This window comes from Scleropages formosus, chromosome 19 (genome assembly GCF_900964775.1).
Source record: "Scleropages formosus chromosome 19, fSclFor1.1, whole genome shotgun sequence".
Taxonomy (NCBI): domain Eukaryota; kingdom Metazoa; phylum Chordata; class Actinopteri; order Osteoglossiformes; family Osteoglossidae; genus Scleropages; species Scleropages formosus.
The window spans coordinates 8,852,445-8,871,336 of NC_041824.1; the positions used below are offsets into that span (position 1 = coordinate 8,852,445).

General features: G+C 44.3%; 1 protein-coding gene across 1 annotated transcript in view; it reads left to right on the forward strand.

Annotated features, from left to right (window-relative positions):
• mpp7a (MAGUK p55 scaffold protein 7a) overlaps nt 1-18,892 on the forward strand; it is a 48,649-nt gene that overhangs the window by 14,353 nt on the left and 15,404 nt on the right. The window contains exons 2-6 of the mRNA XM_029246408.1: nt 13,397-13,551; nt 14,806-14,924; nt 15,972-16,049; nt 16,901-16,981; nt 17,806-17,937. Coding sequence (XP_029102241.1) covers nt 13,515-13,551; nt 14,806-14,924; nt 15,972-16,049; nt 16,901-16,981; nt 17,806-17,937 — 447 coding nt within the window. The 5' untranslated portion in view covers nt 13,397-13,514. The remainder of the gene's footprint in view (nt 1-13,396; nt 13,552-14,805; nt 14,925-15,971; nt 16,050-16,900; nt 16,982-17,805; nt 17,938-18,892) is intronic.

An 18,892-nucleotide genomic window follows, 5' to 3' on the forward strand; every position in this document is an offset into this window, starting at 1 on the left:
GTAATGACACAACCAGCCATGACCTACTCTTTGAGCAATGTGGGTTCAGTTTTTTATAAATATAGTACGGTCTAAATGAAACATTTTATAAAAAATTGTCTGAATCTCAAAATGGCAAAGTGATTTGCAAAGTTATGATCAGGGTGCTTTTATGAATATTATCTTGTTCTTTAAGTGGTACCATTTCAGTGTTCCCTAATGTGCTGTTGTAGAACAAGCTTTCATCCATGTGACACATTGAGGTGAGGTGACTAAACTAGGACTGTGAAGGAGATGACTCCTTCCCTTTCTGGTTTAGTAAACTGTTCCATTGTGCTGGAAAATTCTTTTCTTTGTCGTAATGTGATTGGGGGAGAGGGGGGGATTCATGGCTAGGGCAGTGTTGCTTAATTGAAGTTTAGTCCACTGGCACCTTGTGCTACAACATTTTAGTTTAGATTTTTGAAGATGCAAGCTTTTTTAGCCACTTTTACAAAAATTTTAAAGCAAATGTCACCTACAATTCCCAAAATGACCATTAGTTGGCAGCAGAACACCCAAACAGGAGTACAAAAGGGATTAAATTCAACTGACTTAGGACAGTTGGTGCTCGGTAACAAGATGAGGAATGTCGCACATTTATGGGTGATACTGGTTTTGACTATAGCTTTTTGGAGGGTTTTTTTTTTTTTTTTAAAAAGTGGTTTAGTCAACCTCAAAGTTGGTACAAATGTTAAAATTTTGAAAAGAATTCTGACTTCTAGTCTTATTTTTGTGAGAGCAGTGCCAAGATGCACCTGTGATCAACTCCTTATCCAGCCCTAAATTACTCCTGTTTTTATTTAGGCTGATAACCATATCTTCTAGTTCTCACATTTTGTTTTTATTCTAAGCCTAATTGCTTTATAAGACTTATGAGGTGGTCACAGGCCTCTCTAGACATATATCCTGTTCAAAAGGGTACGTTGAAGCACTTTGACTTCCTGTTGCGCTTTGGCTGAATCTTGCTTGTATTAAAATATTTTACTTCTATAGTTGCAAGAGTCCTTGCTATCTTTCCACAATGGAACCTGATCAGTAACTATATTAAGGTACATGTCTATTGCGCTCTTCTGATTGTGTAGATAATATGGCCAACAAAGTGACCAGATGCTGACAAACATTGCATGTGTTTATTTGGTGACTTAATATCATCTTTGTCACTTTTGTCTTCAATAACACAAACATTTGGTATTTAATGGCAAACATGTCTTTAATGTTTCCTCTCACTTTCCCAACAATTACATTCCTGTTCCATGTGGTGTGCTGGAGGAGCAGTGCTTTTTTGTATATAAAAAGCAGAACACAATGTATTATATAGCAGATTGTGGGGAAATTCCCCCCCCCCCCCCCTTTCAGAAATTTTGAAGTTGACTTGGCTTAACTCATTATTAAAATGAGTAAACCTCCTGAATCAGACTGGATTTCACTACATTTCCTACTTCACACAGTTTGTTTGTTTGCAGTTTAGACATGTTGACTGCAAACATTGTATGAGCTTTTTTTTAAACAAACTGCTAATGTTTTATAACTAAGGATTTTTTTTTTTTTTATATAGAACCCAACCCATACATGGGGGAATCTTTTTGATGTAGTTTGTAGCTTTATTAGCAACTTAGTTGTTACATTAAGTTTTGGACCCAGTGTACCTTTTTGCTTATCTTGCTTTGAGTACCTGAATGTGTAAGCACCAGACACAATCAATAATGTGTTCCATTCATTAAGCTGAATAAACAATGTCTCACCTCTGTTTCCATAATGCAGCTGGAGTTCAAGCACCTCCTTGTGGTAGATGCATGCTGAGGGCGGCTAAGGAGGCGTCAGGTCCGCTCAGTAGGTTTTGTGTTCACCAATGACACCGTTGTGGGTCTAAAAGGTGCCTTTTTTTTTTTTTTTCTTTTGTCCCTCCCCGCTCAGCAGTGCAAAACAAGGGTTTTTATAGATTAGATTTGACTTCATTAAAACTTTCAAACTGAGATGAGTCTTAAGTCCCTGTTTCAAATGAAATTTGATCTGTCATCACGCGTAAACTACTCACCTGTGGCTGTAAGGATTTACCAATAGTCCTCCTTGCCTGATCTTGCACGAACACTTGGAATGCAGATGGAGATGCATCTAAACATGTGTTTGGGTTTCTTCCAGGCTGAAACGTGGCTTTCGAAGTGGAAAAACTGCTTTTGTTCCTGTCTCGACAGGTTTTATTGCCCCAGGGCTCTTGCTGCACTTGAGCATCTCCCATAACTGCATTTGATGAATATGCTTTGAAATGGTCTCCTCAGGGGTGTCATACCTGAAACCTGGGGGCTCCACAGTTGTCTCAGATGTGTGGCTGAGGGAGTGGAAATGTTTTGTAACAGATCAGACTGGGCAAGAGCATATTTTTAACTTGGTTTAACCATTCTGACAGCTTCAGCAGAGGCTTAGAGAGAAAGCCCTTTGTCACCATAATTAAAAAAAGGTAAGTTAAAAGAATTAAAGGTCCATGAATAGAATAGAATGGCTCTTATTAGACCCCCCTGGTCTACAATAGCTCAATTGCTGAACTATGGGCACTGTGGGGATTTACAGCACTGTGACCTAAAGCAGATTACTGTACCTCAACACATTCCCTCCCTGCCCCCCCCCCTTTTTTTTTTTTTTTTTTTTTTTTTGCAGGGGGTGGGGCACTCCTACACGGTGTGATATTGCACATGTGCAGTTTACGGAAAATATTTTTTGTTTTGGAGTGTCTAGACTCATTATGGGTTTCATTGTCTACAAGATAATGCATCTAAAATAAGATGAATAATTTTTTTTTTTCCTCCCATTATCCCATTTGTTTTTTCACCTGCCTGGTTTTTGAACAGAAAGACACAAATGCCAAACTGTCTACGATTTAAAATATCCTTCGGAATTACAATTAAAATGAGATCAGGGTATTATGTGCACAGAAGAGTACTTGAATAAAGGACCCTATGTAAAATTCCCCAACATGGCAAGATATTGGGGCATTACCATTTATTGATGTCAGCAGTTAACATCACTTAATATTTTACCTTAATTTACTGTCCACAGTGATTATGTAACTATGGAAAACGTAAGCATTGAATTAAATGTCTCAGACATTGAGGCAGCTGTTAATGTTGAGCCCTGAACTGTGTAATTCAAAACTACATCAAAGAAAATGTATAACAGTCTTGGCAACTGGATGTAAAGGCTTCTTGCATAATAGCCCCTGCCCCGCCTTTACACCCAACCCTTCTAAGAAGGTCCTTCTGTTGGCCGAAATAAGTTGTCAGCCTGTTTTTAATTTTAGAACTTTTTTTTTTTGCCCCCCCATCTCCCCCCTTGTTCATGTGCCGCACACACACGACACAGCCTTCCTTTGGCTGTCTCAGGTTGTTCCTACTGGCTCACTGCCCTGGCTGAACCCTAGTCCACCCCACAAAATAAACACACCCTGTGTGCACCCCAATATTGACCTATGGTACGAAGTCACAACGTCATAGATTTTTGCATTTAGCTTCTCCCCCCCCATCTTTTGAGTACTGAAAAAATGATTCTTTTGCTTTCAGTAGGGTGTGATGTGCATCTAGATCTGTGTTAACACTAAAATCTTCTGCCTGCGGGTTTCTGATTATTCTCAACTTGACAGGGTTGTGTTACAATGACCTTGCGGGAAATTGATTTTGCTAGGAGTTCTAATACATAGACTCTTGGTTATCTGTATAACCAAGATTCTTAAAGCTGCATTCTGTAATGGGGGGGGGACCAGATGGCATGAAACCCATGTAAATGCAGGGAGAACATTCAAACTCCCCACAGACTGAGCTGTATTCAAACCAGTGTCTGAATGCACAGCCTGCAGCTGTGAGACATCAGGGCTACCCACTGTCCTCATGCCGCCCATTGCTTCGAAGTGCTGTTATGTACATATACTTTAGTGATGTTCCGTATGAATATAGTTTTGTGTGTAGAACAGCAGATCCCACCATAGTAAAAATTTCCTTACAATTGTATCACTGCAGTTTTTTTCCTCCTCCTTGATTTTGATTGGCAGGTGTTTCAAATGAACCATCAGCTTCCAAAACATTGTCCGATTGCAAACATCGGAGGGAGCGCTGTTCATTTAGTGAGCGCTTGTCCTTTGGCGGTGAGATTTGTGCAAACTCTCTGGGGGGGGCAGAAGGCACTTTGGACAGCAGCTTTGGGAGTTACTGCAGTGTCTGAAAGTGAAGGTCAGAGGCACTCAGGAGGAGATCCTGTCTTCCTGCAGAGAGTGACGTTCATGAGCGAGCGCAGCAGGATTAGCCCGACCGTCATCACAGCAGTTCTGCGGATGGTGCCGGGCTGAGGACCGCATCTGTTACCCTGCACAGGTGCGCGGAGGACGTGATGAGTTGCTGTTGGGGAGGGGAGTGCCTAGTGGGCAGGAGGGTTATTTAAACAAATTAGCCAAGGTCTGTTCAGGATTCTGCTCATGCAGGTGTGCACAGGTTCAGGTGATTGCTGTTACTGCAGCTGTCGCAAGGGCATTGAACTCATCTGTACTGTGCGTGTGGGCATGCGCAGATGCATATTGCCGGAAAACAGTCTAGACACAGTCCTGCTGAAACTGGGTGAAGTGGATTTGGCAGTGCTGTGTGGGGCCCCCCCATCTGGACCTGGAAGACTCATCATTGGGGTTTGTGGTACAACAGGTAGGGTCTCTACATCATTTTATATTCTTTACTGTAACCAGATCCCTGCTACTGTAACACTTCAAATTTTATTCATCTAACAAATGCTTTTCTCCAAAGTAACTTCCAATGAGCACCATGTAGTGTTATCAGGACACGCCTTATTCACCCAAGGTGATCTACACCACTAGATTTTGCTACTTGCAGTGAGTCACTCAGCAACACACCAATGAAACACTCTCCCCCCCCCCCACAAATGCACTGTGGGCAGTTAAGAGCCACCGGTTCGGTTGAAACGTGTCTTTGGACGGTTGGAGGAACCCCACGTAGACATGGGAAGAACGTGCAAACACACAGACTGAGCGAAGACCAAACCAATGTTCTCTTGCACCACCCAGGCACTCACCAAGAAATTTTACTTTGTTTTTGTGGGTAATTGGATTCTTTGATGGTCTGAATAATGAAAGTACCCATCATCTCGTAAGCAGGCAGGCAGTATGGCTGCAGGCCCCATCTTTCCTTCGTTCACACTCGCTGGGCTAATAATAGGTTGGGTCTTACATTTATTTGACACTTTTCCTCCACAGTGCTTTTAAATGTTAAGCTGTTCGGTCATTTTACCCATTGATACAGCTGGGTAATTGTTGCTGTGTCCATTCAGGGTTAGTGCTTCGGTCAAGGGTACTGCAGCAAGAGGTAGGATTCAAATGTGGGTCCTTTAACCACTGTGCCACCTGTTGCCTATCTCGCAGCTTTGCGGGCCATAATGAGTGCTGTTTTGACACTATCAATATACCATTATCTCCGTCAGTGTATAATGGAAGGCACCTGTTCGGGTCGGATTACTGCAAATTTGAATGACACAGGTGAGCACATTCCACTGGCTCCTTCTTGCAGGTGAGCTGAGTACGGTGCGCCAGGGTCTCCGGTGCCCCACCCTGCTGTCCGTGCACCTGCTCACATTAATATATTCATGATTACCTGGCTCTGCTGATTGATCCCGAGTTTGTTACAAGTACCCTATCGCATGTCACCCCATTGAAAGGAAGCCGCAACACCAGGGTAACATTTCACCCCAGTAAAACGTTAAGGGTAAACGGGGTTCATTACGATGTGACTAGCTATCTCATAACATACCTGGAATATGAAGTACATGTTTGGACAGGAAGAAGTTGTGAACTGAACTTATTCGCAGGCTGTAAATTCTCTTAAATTCCCAGTCTTGTTTATTGGCTGTGTTCCTTGGAATTGGGATGGCCTTGTTTTCTGGAGTTAACACCCTATTGCCTTCCGTGAAAGGAAAGCGGTGTCTGCCGTACCTGTCCTTGTTGTCCTGGGTACCACTTGGCCTCGATCAGGACGGTGCTCTTCTGACCAAATGGAAGTGTCCAGGTGAACAATTGTGGCCATTCATTTGTTGCGGTTCTTTTCTTGGAAAGAGTCTCATGTATTTTTATTTTTTTTTCCTCTCCCCCTCTTCTGTGGAAACAAGGAAGCTTTTGGGATTTGGTTTGCATTTAAAAATCACCTGTTGCAACTCCATGGTGGGATGTCTGTCTGCCTGTCTGCTCACCCATCTATGTCATTGGCTAACAGAACAGCATAGGATCATGCGCACACATCTCATCTCAAATAGACACACATGCAAACCACGTGTAAGAGGTCACAATATTTCACAGGTCTGCTCACATACTGCTGTCTGAGAGGATCCAATAAGGCATCCTGACATTGCAGAGCTTTTCCAAATTATCAAAGCTGATGATTTTCGAAGTGGAAGAACGTTAAGCATGTCGCTGCTCATAGCTTGTATGGAAAGAACCTCAGAGGTCAATAGGGAACAATAAAATAGGTTCATTGTCACTTTTCAGCCTGCCTGCATGCGTGTGTGAGTGAGCCACTCGGGGTGCGTGCATGGTACACCAGTGTCCCAGGAGAGCCTTGTCCTGAGGAAATTGGCTCTGCCCACTGTGAGAAGCGAACTGCCTGGCGGAGAACGTTTGCTTTCCCTGATTAACGGTGTTGATGGAATAGAATGCTCGGCAATAAATAACTTTCCTCTTTTCCGCTATCTGGCTGGAACAGTGTACCCCTTCACGCGATGATACTTCAACAAAATTACAGTGGTGTTTTCCGGAGGGGAAATAAAAGTCGGGGAGAAGAAAGGTGCTTCCGTCAAAAGAAATTCAAATGAGACCTTAAATTAGAGATTGAGCTCCTTGGGGGGGGGCACCAAGGACGTTCACTGTGCCAAGCCCTGATTTATGTTCGGGGTTATTTATGCCTGAGAACTTGTTGCTTTCACCAGATTCTGGATGAATTTGCTGTGATTCTCTGGCCTTTGCCATTATTGTGGTGCCTGGATGAAGAGGAATTTGCTCCTCTTGGCAGGTCTCCACGAGGAGGGGGTGGACTGTACCATTCTGAACACAGAACCATCGCTCACCCTAGAGGACAAGGAGACAAACCCCTCCCCCCCCCAAACACCCAGCCTGTTTTCCCTACCAGGCTCTGCAGGTGCAGCACTTACTGATGGGGCAGTTGTGTGTAACCAGGGATGTGAACAGGACAGTCACATCAGCGCTGGATTGGCAATTTTTTCTGCAAATGTGTAGCATGAACAAAAGATGTCAGCATCTAGCAAGGAGACATTCATGGCCACAGCAGTGCATTTGCGCTTTTTCCTGAAGTTTTTGTCCCCAAGCAATTTACTAATTTAAACAGATGGGTAATTTTTACTCTGCCATTCAGGGTACTACAACAGGAGATGGGATTCAAACCCAGGCCCAGGTACAAAGGGGGCAGCTGTAACCAGTACGCCACCTGCTGGTTGAGGTATACAGGTTATACTGTGTCTATAGACAAGTTTATTGTCATGTATGCATAGCACAGTGAGATTTTTACTTGCATGTCTCCTTAAGACTTAAGGTTGCTTTAATTTGTTATACTGATTAACTAAAACATCTGTGTGTTAGAGGCGGTACAGTAAACTGGGGTATAACGTACCTTTAACAAATTCTTTAACTCAATATTATTGAAAATCCTGTTCCAAGATTGAACGAAAGAGAAAATGACCTTCAACTTTCTATTAATATACCGTAATGTCACAAAGCAGAGCTTTCTTCCTGTTATGGAGGGAATGCCCTGAAATAACCCTTCACGCAGAATTCCTGTGAGATGATTTCAACGCAACATTACTTATTGACTCAGTGTGTCACTCAGCAATCTGTTAGTCGTTTAGTTTTCATTAAGTACCTTTCACAGAATTAGCAAGTGGAAAAAGTGGGGGGGGGGGACTAAAAGAAAGTGGATTTAGAAATTAAAATATTAATACATCTCAATTTAATTGTGAAACTTAACATTCTGTGGTATTTTAACAATATGTTAATAGTGAAACAGCCCTGTTGAACATGCCATTCACATGACAAGCTTCGAAATGTCCTTGCGTTTCTCTAACACGGTATAAGTGGGTTTGTGACATCTGATCATTGAAACTCAGTCCTAACTGAGGACCCCCTGCATTTGAGAAGCAACTATTTCAAGTGTTTACACTTATTAATTTTGCAGACATTTTTCTCCATTTATACAGCTGAGTCATTTTTACTGGAACAGTTACAGTAAGAACCTTCATCGCAGGAACAGCGGGAGGTGGGATTCGAACCTGGGTGCTTTGGACTCAAAGGCAGCTCTGACTGCACTTTATCGGCTCAGCTGTGGTTTCTTGCTGTACCAAATGCTGGCGATACAAAACACAAGCTGAACAGTCACCGGCATGTTGTCCTTCAGACCAGACTGAACACACATGGTGCTGATCTAGTCGCTGAACATGGGGGCTCTACATCCACTTGTTGGAGCCCAACCCTGATACCCTACACCTTCTGTTCCTGGCACCAACATGCCAACTAAACGCGAGGAGCTGCTGGAGTGTTGACAAGAGTCTTCAGTCGAGACCCTGCCAGGGTCTGCAAGGATGCCAGATCTTTGGAACTTTGACAGCCGAGCTGCTTCGTCAAGAAGGCTAATCCAAACAAGCGTGTGTCTGTGGTGATTGAAGGGTGAGGTCTGAAGGTTCTCCGTGCTAGCCTCACTGTGGTGGCATGAGCTCCCCCTCCCCTCAGAGTTGCTGAATCCCTCTCAAAATTCAAGAATGGCCTCCGAATGCATTATGTGTTTCAGACCATCTTCTCTCCATCTCCTAACTACTCTATACAATTTCACTGCTAACATAACTTAATCTCCATCAATTTTATATACTACTCAGGTAATGTATGCTGATTAAACAGGTGGTACTGGAATAACTGACTACTTCAAGACTTGCATTTCTCCATCTGTTGGTGGAATGCACTTTTGTTTAGAGTTGTACAGTGCTTTGGAGAACAGCTTCTGAATGAATGAATGAATGAATGTGGAAGTCCATGTGCAGGCGGTCAAGTATTTCACCATGGTGTGTTGAGTATGTGTTTTGCATTGTGTGACTGTGCTGACGGGTGATCTCTGCCACCTGAGAGTCCAAACCGCTGGTGACAGGAACCAAGTTTAACTCTGTTTCCAGGAGGTGTGTGTGTGTGTGCGCGTAACCCAACTCTGTTAAACGGGTTGATTAGGGGGTGGTGGGTGCTGTCCTCTGGTTACCCCTTTGGGTGCCACTCCTCTTAGTTTGTGGAGGTGTAATGATGCACATGCTGATATAGATGGTCTGTTTTGGCCAGCTGTGTGTGTCTGTCTGGCTGTCTCCTGTTCCGGCTTTTCTCAGCAGCACTCAGCCAGCGTGTGCCCTTTCTGTCGTAGGATCGGAGCCCTTCATAGGTCACTGCTGGGCAAGGAATTCCGAGGGCTAATGCCCCCCCAGATCCTTCTTGCCAAGCATCTCAGCCTCCTCAGTGTCCCACCATTCTGGTGATGTTTAACCCCCCTGAAATCATGAAATGCTAGGTGTGGGACAACTCCTATGAGATGGTAAAATGCCTGCCTGTTTGGGGTTAAATGTGACATTGCAGCAGATGAGTGTATGAACTCAAGTCAGTTTTTGTAAAACTGATGTCCACCCCATGAGCTCCCCCCCCGAGTTGAGCTCAGGTGGGAGTTTTGCAGGTTGCCTGGCAACATGACACGACACTCGGCGCATCAGCAGCGGGTCAAGGGTGTAAATAAGCGTAGTGTCCCTGTTTCTCGGGGGAACAACAAGTGGCCAATAGACTGAGGCTGGATTCACATCAGTGCATCTCCTATTAATGCCAACGATGCCGGGAGATGAAGGGGTGCAAGAGGGACCGGGAGCGGGCTAAAATTAATCTCCTCGAGCGCAGTTTAATTTGGAGAGGATTTGATGCGAATATGAAACAACCAACTGGTGCTCTGTGGCCCGGAAGGCTTTCTGTTTAATGAGCTTTTCTAATAAAGCAAAGTGACTCTTAACGGAATGGAAATTTTATTTTCTGTGACTTGGCAGCAAAACAAATGAGGCTGTGCAGTTTCTCTGTACTACAGAACACACACACCCACGGCCAAAAGAAAAAGAGCATTCAGGTTTGTAAGGTTCATTACGAGTGTGCATCGTGCCAATGGTGGACCTACCTTTAGATGAGGCCTCACGGTCCCCAGGTGAGGGGCACTCTGATCCTGCACATCCTGGGTGTGCTCCTCAGCTGTGCAGTTGGATGTTTTCTTCAAAAGTAGATGAGCAGCGCCACCATTTTTCTGTGTCTCTACATAACTGAAACACACCAGTCCTTTCCATCACTATGAGAAGTGCATAGTCTCCAGTGTCTGTTACTGCCTCCCAAGCCCATTTGGTCCTTCAGCATCATCTAGTGTTGCCATGATCCTCCTGCATTCCTAGCTGGATTCACATCTATGTTTGTTTGTGCAGCAGATGACTTTTTCCAACACAGCATACAGCTCAGGCTAAAATTCATTTTTTGGTCATCAGCAGCAGATGGAGAAATATAGAGGCACCTGTGATTCTTGAAATGCAGCCCCTTAGTCCAGTATACTGCTCACCTAGCCTACAGTATAGGGGTCAATGCATGTACAATTGGCAGTGCTGCTTTTTTAAACTTAAAAAAAAAAAAAAAAAGTTTGTTGGGCAGGTGGATCAGGGTTGATTCAAAAATAGATATGAGACCCTACTTCCATGTTGAGATGGATTCAGTGGCTCTGAGGCACAGCGTGAGCTCATTCGACCACATCAGAGCCAGGCATGAGATTCTTTGGGCTTTTGGTTTTTGTACTGCTTATGTGTTGAATCGCCAATCGGCCAGTGCTGAAGAATTGTAGTAGTTTGAGGTGGCTGGAGGTCTTTAGTGCTGCCTATTCTGCAAATTGAGTATGTCTAAGCAGCAATTTCCCCCCCCCCCTCCTCCCCCATAAATCATGGTGTTTGCGTCCATTGACCACCCAGTAAAACAGTTTTGGTGGTGTGAGAAATGGGGAATGTAGTGTGACCCCAGGGACCTCTTCTGGCCACAATGCCTGGTTTGCTTAGTGAGAGGAACAGGAAAGGCTGCTGCCTTTTTTTTTCCTCCCCAAATTTGAACTTGCACTTGATGCAAAGGGCCACATGCCAATTCGCTGCAATGCAAATTTCTGGGTTTGGTTTTTATGGCGCGTGAGGGAGTGTGCCACCTCTCGCTTTGAAAACTTTACAAGAACCCTGTGGCCGGTGCAAAAATGGGGTATTGCTGGAGTTGCAAGACCTCAGCCACCATATCCCCTGTGACACAGCATTTTAATAATATGTATCACAGGGCTATAATGATCAACATGATGGTATTTTTGAGACTTTTTCAAAGCAGATTAGGGAATTTTTGGGATGTGCTAATTTTTTTTTTTTTTTTTTTTTTTTAAATCATGATTTAGTTCTATTACTTCATTCACCTACACAGTGCTCATTTGTTTTGTGTGTCTCTTTACTCTGTTATGCCTTCTGTCTTTGGCACTTCCTTTGCTTGCCATGGAAATTTCTGCAATATCTGGACCTGTTTAGTAGGTCTGTTTTATGGGCACCAGCAGATAAGGGACAGTGGGGGAATAAAAGAGTGGTCGAGGGACTGCGGGGGCAGCCGTCTGTGATGGGGGGTAACATCTGGGGAGACTCTGCAAAACTTTAATAAACCATTTAAAGTTTTTGTGCCTCATTGAGACTCCAAAGAACATAAGATTGTATGGAACAATAAGTTCCAGCAGGATGGAGGAATTCCCTGGTCACTGGAACAGGTGACCCCCCCCCCCCCCCCCCCCCCCCCCCCCTTGGGCCCTTTGAGTGTAAAGCAACTGGTTTAACCACTACATCACCCGAGTTGCATTGGCTGGTGTGTGCTGATGCATACAAGGAATTTGCTGTGATTCTAGGTGTCTCCAATATTTAGACACAGCACAATTACAGAATTAATGAGTAACAGTATAAATCCATCCATCCATCCCACTTGTCCTAATAGGCTCGCGGTGGCAGCAGTGAGAGCAGAGAGGCCCAGCCGCTCCTGTTCCTGTCCCCCACAACTTCCTCCAGCTCAGCCTGGGGGATCCCCAGCCATTCCCAGGCCAACTGTGAGATATAATCCCTCAGGTGGGTCCTGGGCCAACCTCGGGGCCCGGTATACCTCCACAGGGAGGCGCCCAGGGGGCATCCTTATTAGATGCCCGAACCACCTCAAATGGCTCCTCTCCAACACAAATAGTATATCCAGTATAAATACAAAAAGTAAATTTACAAAAGTGGTGGGATATTGTTGCACTGACAGGAGACCTATAAGGACTGTTTGTGAGAGTGATGGCTGGGGGGGGACTGTTCTTGTATCTGGTCCTTCTGGGAAGCAGTACTCTGGAACACCCTCCAGAGGGAGGAGTGTTAAAGGAGACAAATACCAGCTTCCATTATTGTGTTTTACCTTCGCCATCACTGTCTCATCAGATTGCTTATTCTTTTTCTGCCTTCACGATGAAACGATGTCAGCGTGTCCCTCCTGATTTGCTTCATCTACTGAGCTGTGTCCGCAGGAGGCCGTGGTGGGTAGAGGGTCCGAAGGCCGCAGTACCGGCTGTGTCCCCTGGATGTCACATGGGTGACTAAGGGTCTCTTGGAAATTCTAAGAGTCTTCATTGCACTCCTAATTTCCCCCATGTGAAAAATGTCTCCAAGATCGGATACTGTGTGATATACAGAAATAAGGTGCACTGGGGTAATGTGTTTTCAGAAAGATTTGTTTTTCTTTAAGGCCTGGTGCTGCAGGTCCATTGGGGGCTGTAAACTTCTGAGGTGAACTTTGATAGCCCAGCATTGTTTTTGACTGGTCTGTTGGCCCCTGGATGGAAATAGGAGTTCAGGAATACTTATAAATCCTTTCTTGGACACAGCAGCTAGGGTCTGCGCATCAGATGGACCGGACCATCGTTTAGAAATTTTTCTTCCATACACACTACTGTGTGGGTGGGTGAGGCCATCTCCACAGTCCAGTTCCACTTAAACCTCATATATTTTAGAGAGCTTACCTGTTCCACCCCTTCCTACTGCTTCTTCATGGACACCTTGCACTTGCGCAGAGATGCGTTTTTCCGTTTGTTCTCCTTCTTCCATTCTGCCCTGTAACCAGTGTTGTATGTTTAAATCACAAGTGGGGAAACTGCAGTTGAACCCTTAGTGACCCACGGTTACAGCCACAGACAAGGTCTTGTCACCGTAAATGTGTCCTGATTGTTTTGTTTGGGCCGTTTGTCTCTCTTCCCAGGGCTCCGCTGCCGATGGAATAAATCTCGGGGGAGTCGTCCCGGACCCCAGGGGTGTGTCGGCCCCGCTGAACCGAGCAGCGACCCGCCTGACCGTGTGGTGTTCTACACAGGGGGACCATGCCGGCCCTGGCCGCTGGCTCTGGAAATGACACAGGTGCAGTTGACCCCCCCACTTCCCTGTCCTGCAACTGTGTGTGGGACCAGCTGATGCAGAGTCTCTTCTCCCAGCAGCCTTTGGGACCTGCACTGATTGCACTAATGGCTTCGTGGGTCAGTCTGTCCACATGACTTTAAAAGACAAGCGTCCTTCAACCTTCTGCACATCCCTTCACCTCCTTGTTCCAGTGTGTAGTGAAACATGAACCAGTGATTACAGTCCATGTGCTCCTCTGCTGACACCAGGATTCTTTTTATGATGAGCTTGTCGTAACTGTCTCTAGTCAAAAATCCCCTTGTACTGTTATAATAATGCATCATTTGAGTGACATTCTATAACTGTGCTTCCCCTCCCCCCGACACATTTAGTCATACTAATGTAGAATAACACAACGTAATTTTCACACCCTCCAGTTCAGTTTTAACTTACACCAAAAGTATTAATCTTTCAGAAAAATAGTTTCAAGAATGTGAAATATTAAATTTCAGCACTCGATTTCAAGCGCAGAATGTTCCAGTACTTTCTAGGATCTTGCACTTTCTAGAATGTTCTGGTGCCTTCCATGATTATCCAGTGCCTGTAAAGTAGCAAACTGACACTGTCAAAGAACTAGTGGTACATTTGTAATCCATAAACTTCAGTCATAATCAACACAACCTAAGAATTTAGGAAAATGTTCTGTTGTGTAAAATACACTAAATATTTTAATTATGAATACTGTATAGCATTCATAAATGAGTATTTCATATTATACAGCACATTGATCTCTTAGGTGCTGATGTCGAATTTACAATACGCTCTTATGTGATCATACCTGTGATATTACAACCTCTTGCCCTCGTTCGTGTATACGGACATAGCTGCAGTTTCCTTGTGTCCTATTTGTGTCGTGATGCAGTGTTTGCGAAATTTAATTACAGAAAATACGGCATCTGAACTTGAGTGTTCGCTGCTCACATCGTCGTAAACGTACAGCGACGGATTCCGATACACGCGCGGCGGTTCTGTAGCTCTTCCTTTTTCCATGTGTTCCTGGAACAACAGGAAGGAGTTCCACAATAGGTGGAAGTGCTGGCTGTGAAGGGATGTGTCCCCCGCTCGTTCCTCCTAATGGGGCGTACCGGTGTTCTTTGTTGCGAGCAACTCGGAACCTACTTTCAGGAGTAGTCTGTGTATTTGCACTTGTCTTTCGGGAAGGAAAGCCCTGCGTAAGGTGCCGAGCTCACTTCGCTATCTCTTCTTGCTTCGCAGGGCTGTACGAGCTGCTGGCCGCCCTGCCCGCCCAGCTCCGGCCGCACTCGGACAGCCAGGAGGACTGCTTTTTCCTGCAGGGCATGTTCGCCGAGAGGAGTCTCCACTCACTGGTCAAGGTAAACTTCTCCTGGTGTTTCAGGGAAAGTCTGGGCCGGAGGTCACGATTGGGGTACAGTCATCACCTTCTTTCCTCTTGGTTTCATTCTCCTCTCATGCCACATCTCTCTGCTCTGTCCCACACTGGCAGCTGTACAGCAGGTCCCATCAGAAAAGCAAGAGTTCAGAAATCGGGGCAGATAACAGTTCCTTATGGAGTAGTGCATAGAGCTGCTGCCTTCTTATCCAAACGTCTTAGTGCCGCATCCCGCCTACTGCTGTAGTACCCTGGGAAAATCACCCCGGTAAAAATGACCAAGCTGTACAAATGGATAATTTAAGGTAGCTTAACTGATGGTGCTTTGGAGAAAAGAATTGGCTAAATGTGAAATGATCTTGATGCTAATCAGTGAAACAATTACTTTTTTACAATTTTATTTATCAGCCACAGAGCACTGAACAAAATTGCTGTGAATGATTCAGTATTACAGGGTGTGATAAGCAGGTATAGTTCAGTAAACTGTGAGTGCATAGGTAGTTTAGGACAACAAACAACATTCTCTACTACAAAAAGACTGAGGAAAATAAACCTCTGGAGGAGTGACTGCGCACTCCTCCTTAATATGTGTAGGACAAGACCTGTGTTAACTATCAAGGCTAAACTATAGTCTATAGAAACTAATTTCCTTGTTGATGCACAAGGATGCTGATACGGTCAGTTATGGTACCCAGTTGCTGGCTCTTGGCATCACAGTACGTTAAGCAATTTGGTAGTGGCTCCTGCGCCAACACAGGGTACCAATGAGATCACAAGTCGGATGTGGTTCTCCTCACTGCTGCCTAACCATAAGAAGCAGCCTGTTGGGTGGCAGTCTAATTCTCTTTTAAAAGGAGTCAACCAACTTTTTCAAATAGTTGGTGTGTAGGGTATGTTGAAATGCAAGCTGTAACTTTCAAGAGGCATTTAATTTCTTCAAGAGGTGTAGGGGCTCTGCGTCAGAGCCTCTTTCACTATGCGTTCAAAGCTGTGATTGGTGTCATCACCTTAAACCCACCTCTCCTTGCAGATCCATGAGAAGCTGCAGCAGTATGAAGACCAGAATCCAGCCCCTGTCCTGGACACTGCCAAGACCTTGGCCCAGGATGTAAGTTCCTCTGGGGCATTCAAGCACTGCGGAGAACACAGGGACTGTAGACAGATTGGTTGTCTCTGACAGAGTACTGTGATGAGGGCAGTGACTGATGAGCAGGAGAGATGAGGCGTCAAGGTGTGTTATCCTGACCTACCCATATTGTCCCACGTGACTTGCGCACCACCTCCCTCTTCAGGATGCCAGCATAGTTTCACAGATGGCCAGATAGAAATTGGTGGGGCAACATGTAGGACTGGGGTCTCACAGCCCCTGGATGGTGTGATTAGATATGAATTTTATCCCTACTTGGTCTGTGTGAGGTATCAGTGTTGCTTGTGCGGTTCCTGCAAGTGTTTTGGTTTCTTCCCATAGTCCCCTCCAGGGACATCAACGCTGTATCAATTACTGAAAATATAGTGATAATCTCCTGCCTCTTCTGACATTGCCATTCCACTTAGCATTTGAGCTTTGCAAGCATGAAACATGACCCAAACTGAATTATTAATAATAATAATAATAATAATAATACCACCACTCTTGGTGGGACCCTGCTGAGAAAGTCCCACATGGAAGAATGTCAGTCCCATCCTGATCCTTTTTCCTGCATCCACACAGATGCAGATCAGTGGCTTTAAGTCCTGGCAAGTGTGTTGGGGGACAGGGTGGGATGGTTTGAAAGGCTTAAATCCTGTGTACCTAGAAAGATGAAGCACCAACAAAGATAGAAATTGGTTGGTTGGAACACAGATCAGAGAAGTCATGGTATGAAAAATGGGATGGGGAGCAGTGGTGTCCCCTTGATTTGAGGGCCTGTTGGAGGTGGGTTATAGCTCTGCTGACCTCTGACCCCTTCTGCCCAACAGCTGGTCCAGGAGCTCCAGAACAAGCCAGCCAGTGTGGAGGTTCAAGAGCTGCTGATACTGCTGGACAAGCCCCATGTCCAGGTGGATTGTCCAGCATGACACACATGTTCACATGCTATCCATTTTACTACTTACATTCCACACACATGCAAGCAAAATTTCATATTCTCAAACTCAGTTCACCCTGACTTCTCACACAGTTAAAAATAACTTGCATTCCAGTGATTCAATGAATCTCACATTCTGCCTACAGTACTTCCTTTGCTGTCCTAGTGTCAATACACCCTTGCACTCCTGCCAACTTATACCACACTGAACTTGACAGCATGTGTAAAACAAATATAATAAATTGAATTGCAAGTTGCTTATACTTCAACATCTACCTAAGTAAAATATAAAAACAGCTAATTTCTCAATTTGTGCCTTAAGAGTCTGCTTGTCATTTACTGTATTTACTTGGAGCCCTCACACCAGTTCACAATAATGAATGTGGACCTTGGCCAAAAAAAAAATTTTAACATCCCTTGTATAACCTTTTATTCAGCCCAGAGTCATCTCACAATCTGGTACTTTTCCCCTTAATTTTCTGTGTGGGGGAAGACCAGGGTTATTAAGAGGAGAAATTCTTCACCTAGAAGAACAGTTCTCATCTGATGGCTCCACATATCTATTAATTTTGCTGACTCTTCTCCAAAGTCACTTAGTGTTAACCTGCTTACAATAATTTACTCACTTACACAGCTGGGTAATTCTACTAGAGCAATTTTTGGTAAGTACCTTTGTCAAGGGCACAACCACCATAGGTGGGATTTGAATTGGCAACCTTCTGATTCAAAGGCAGCAGCTCTAACCACACTGCTACCAGCTGCTCACACACACCGATGTACCCCAACCCCCCCCAACAGAGCCTCCTCACTGTCCACGATACCGTGGCACGGAAGAGCTACGACCCTGAGCTACCGCCCCTGCCGGACAACATTGACGACGATGAGGATTCGGTGAAGATCATCCGGCTGGTCAAGAATAAAGAGCCTCTGGTGAGTGATCCTTATGAAGCCCAACACACGCCTCTTCTACTTCATCTGAATAGCCTATCATTAAATAGAAGGGTCAGTTAAGTATCCACTGTAATATATGTATTCATTTGAAAGCAGATGGTTTTTTTTTTTTTTTTTCCTTGACAGACACTCATGGAAGAGAAGTGAAAACATTTTATTATTCATGTTATTACTTGTGTAGCTTAAAGGGTGTGCACAAAAACACCAGGCTAAATCACAGAAGTGACCACACTCCATTAAGTCGTCATACATTTCAGATTTTTCTTTTTTAAAAATATGTAAGTCCAAGTGCTTTCCTACTTTTTTGGAAAAATGATAGGACATACACTTATTGGAATGGGATTCATTCAATCATTGACAAAGTTTCATTTGTCCCTGTCTACATTCCTCTCAACCCACAAGCATTCTGTGCTTGAAGTTATGGAGTGGCTTCATTGTTGTGTTATGGAGTAACGCAGGTTACTGTTATCCATTTGGCACAGAAATGGGTTTTACTGTTACGATTTTATACATGAAGTTCCCTGATGGTCAAAGCACTGAACTTTCTGCTGTTCAAATTAACATTTGATGTGCATGACAGCTCAAAGGAAAAACTGAATATCTTGACACCCTTTTGGAACTTTAACAGTGCCGTGTTGTAAAAATGAAATTGTAACCTTTCGACCTTTTCTGTTTCATATATTGACATTTTATTTTTTGCTATGGTCCACACATGGAGATCACTCTCTGGATCTCTCAAGCATCAAGCGTTCTCCCACTGGATGTTGTTTTGAACATCACAAATTCATGTGTATGTTAGAATGTCTGGTCACCCTATGCTACACATACTGTATTATATAGCACTGTATGTCCAGCCCTGTTCGTTGTTGTATTCTTTTGCTTTTGTATTAAGTATTTGTAAATGACCTCTTTTTCTCCCCCGCCTCTGTGTTTG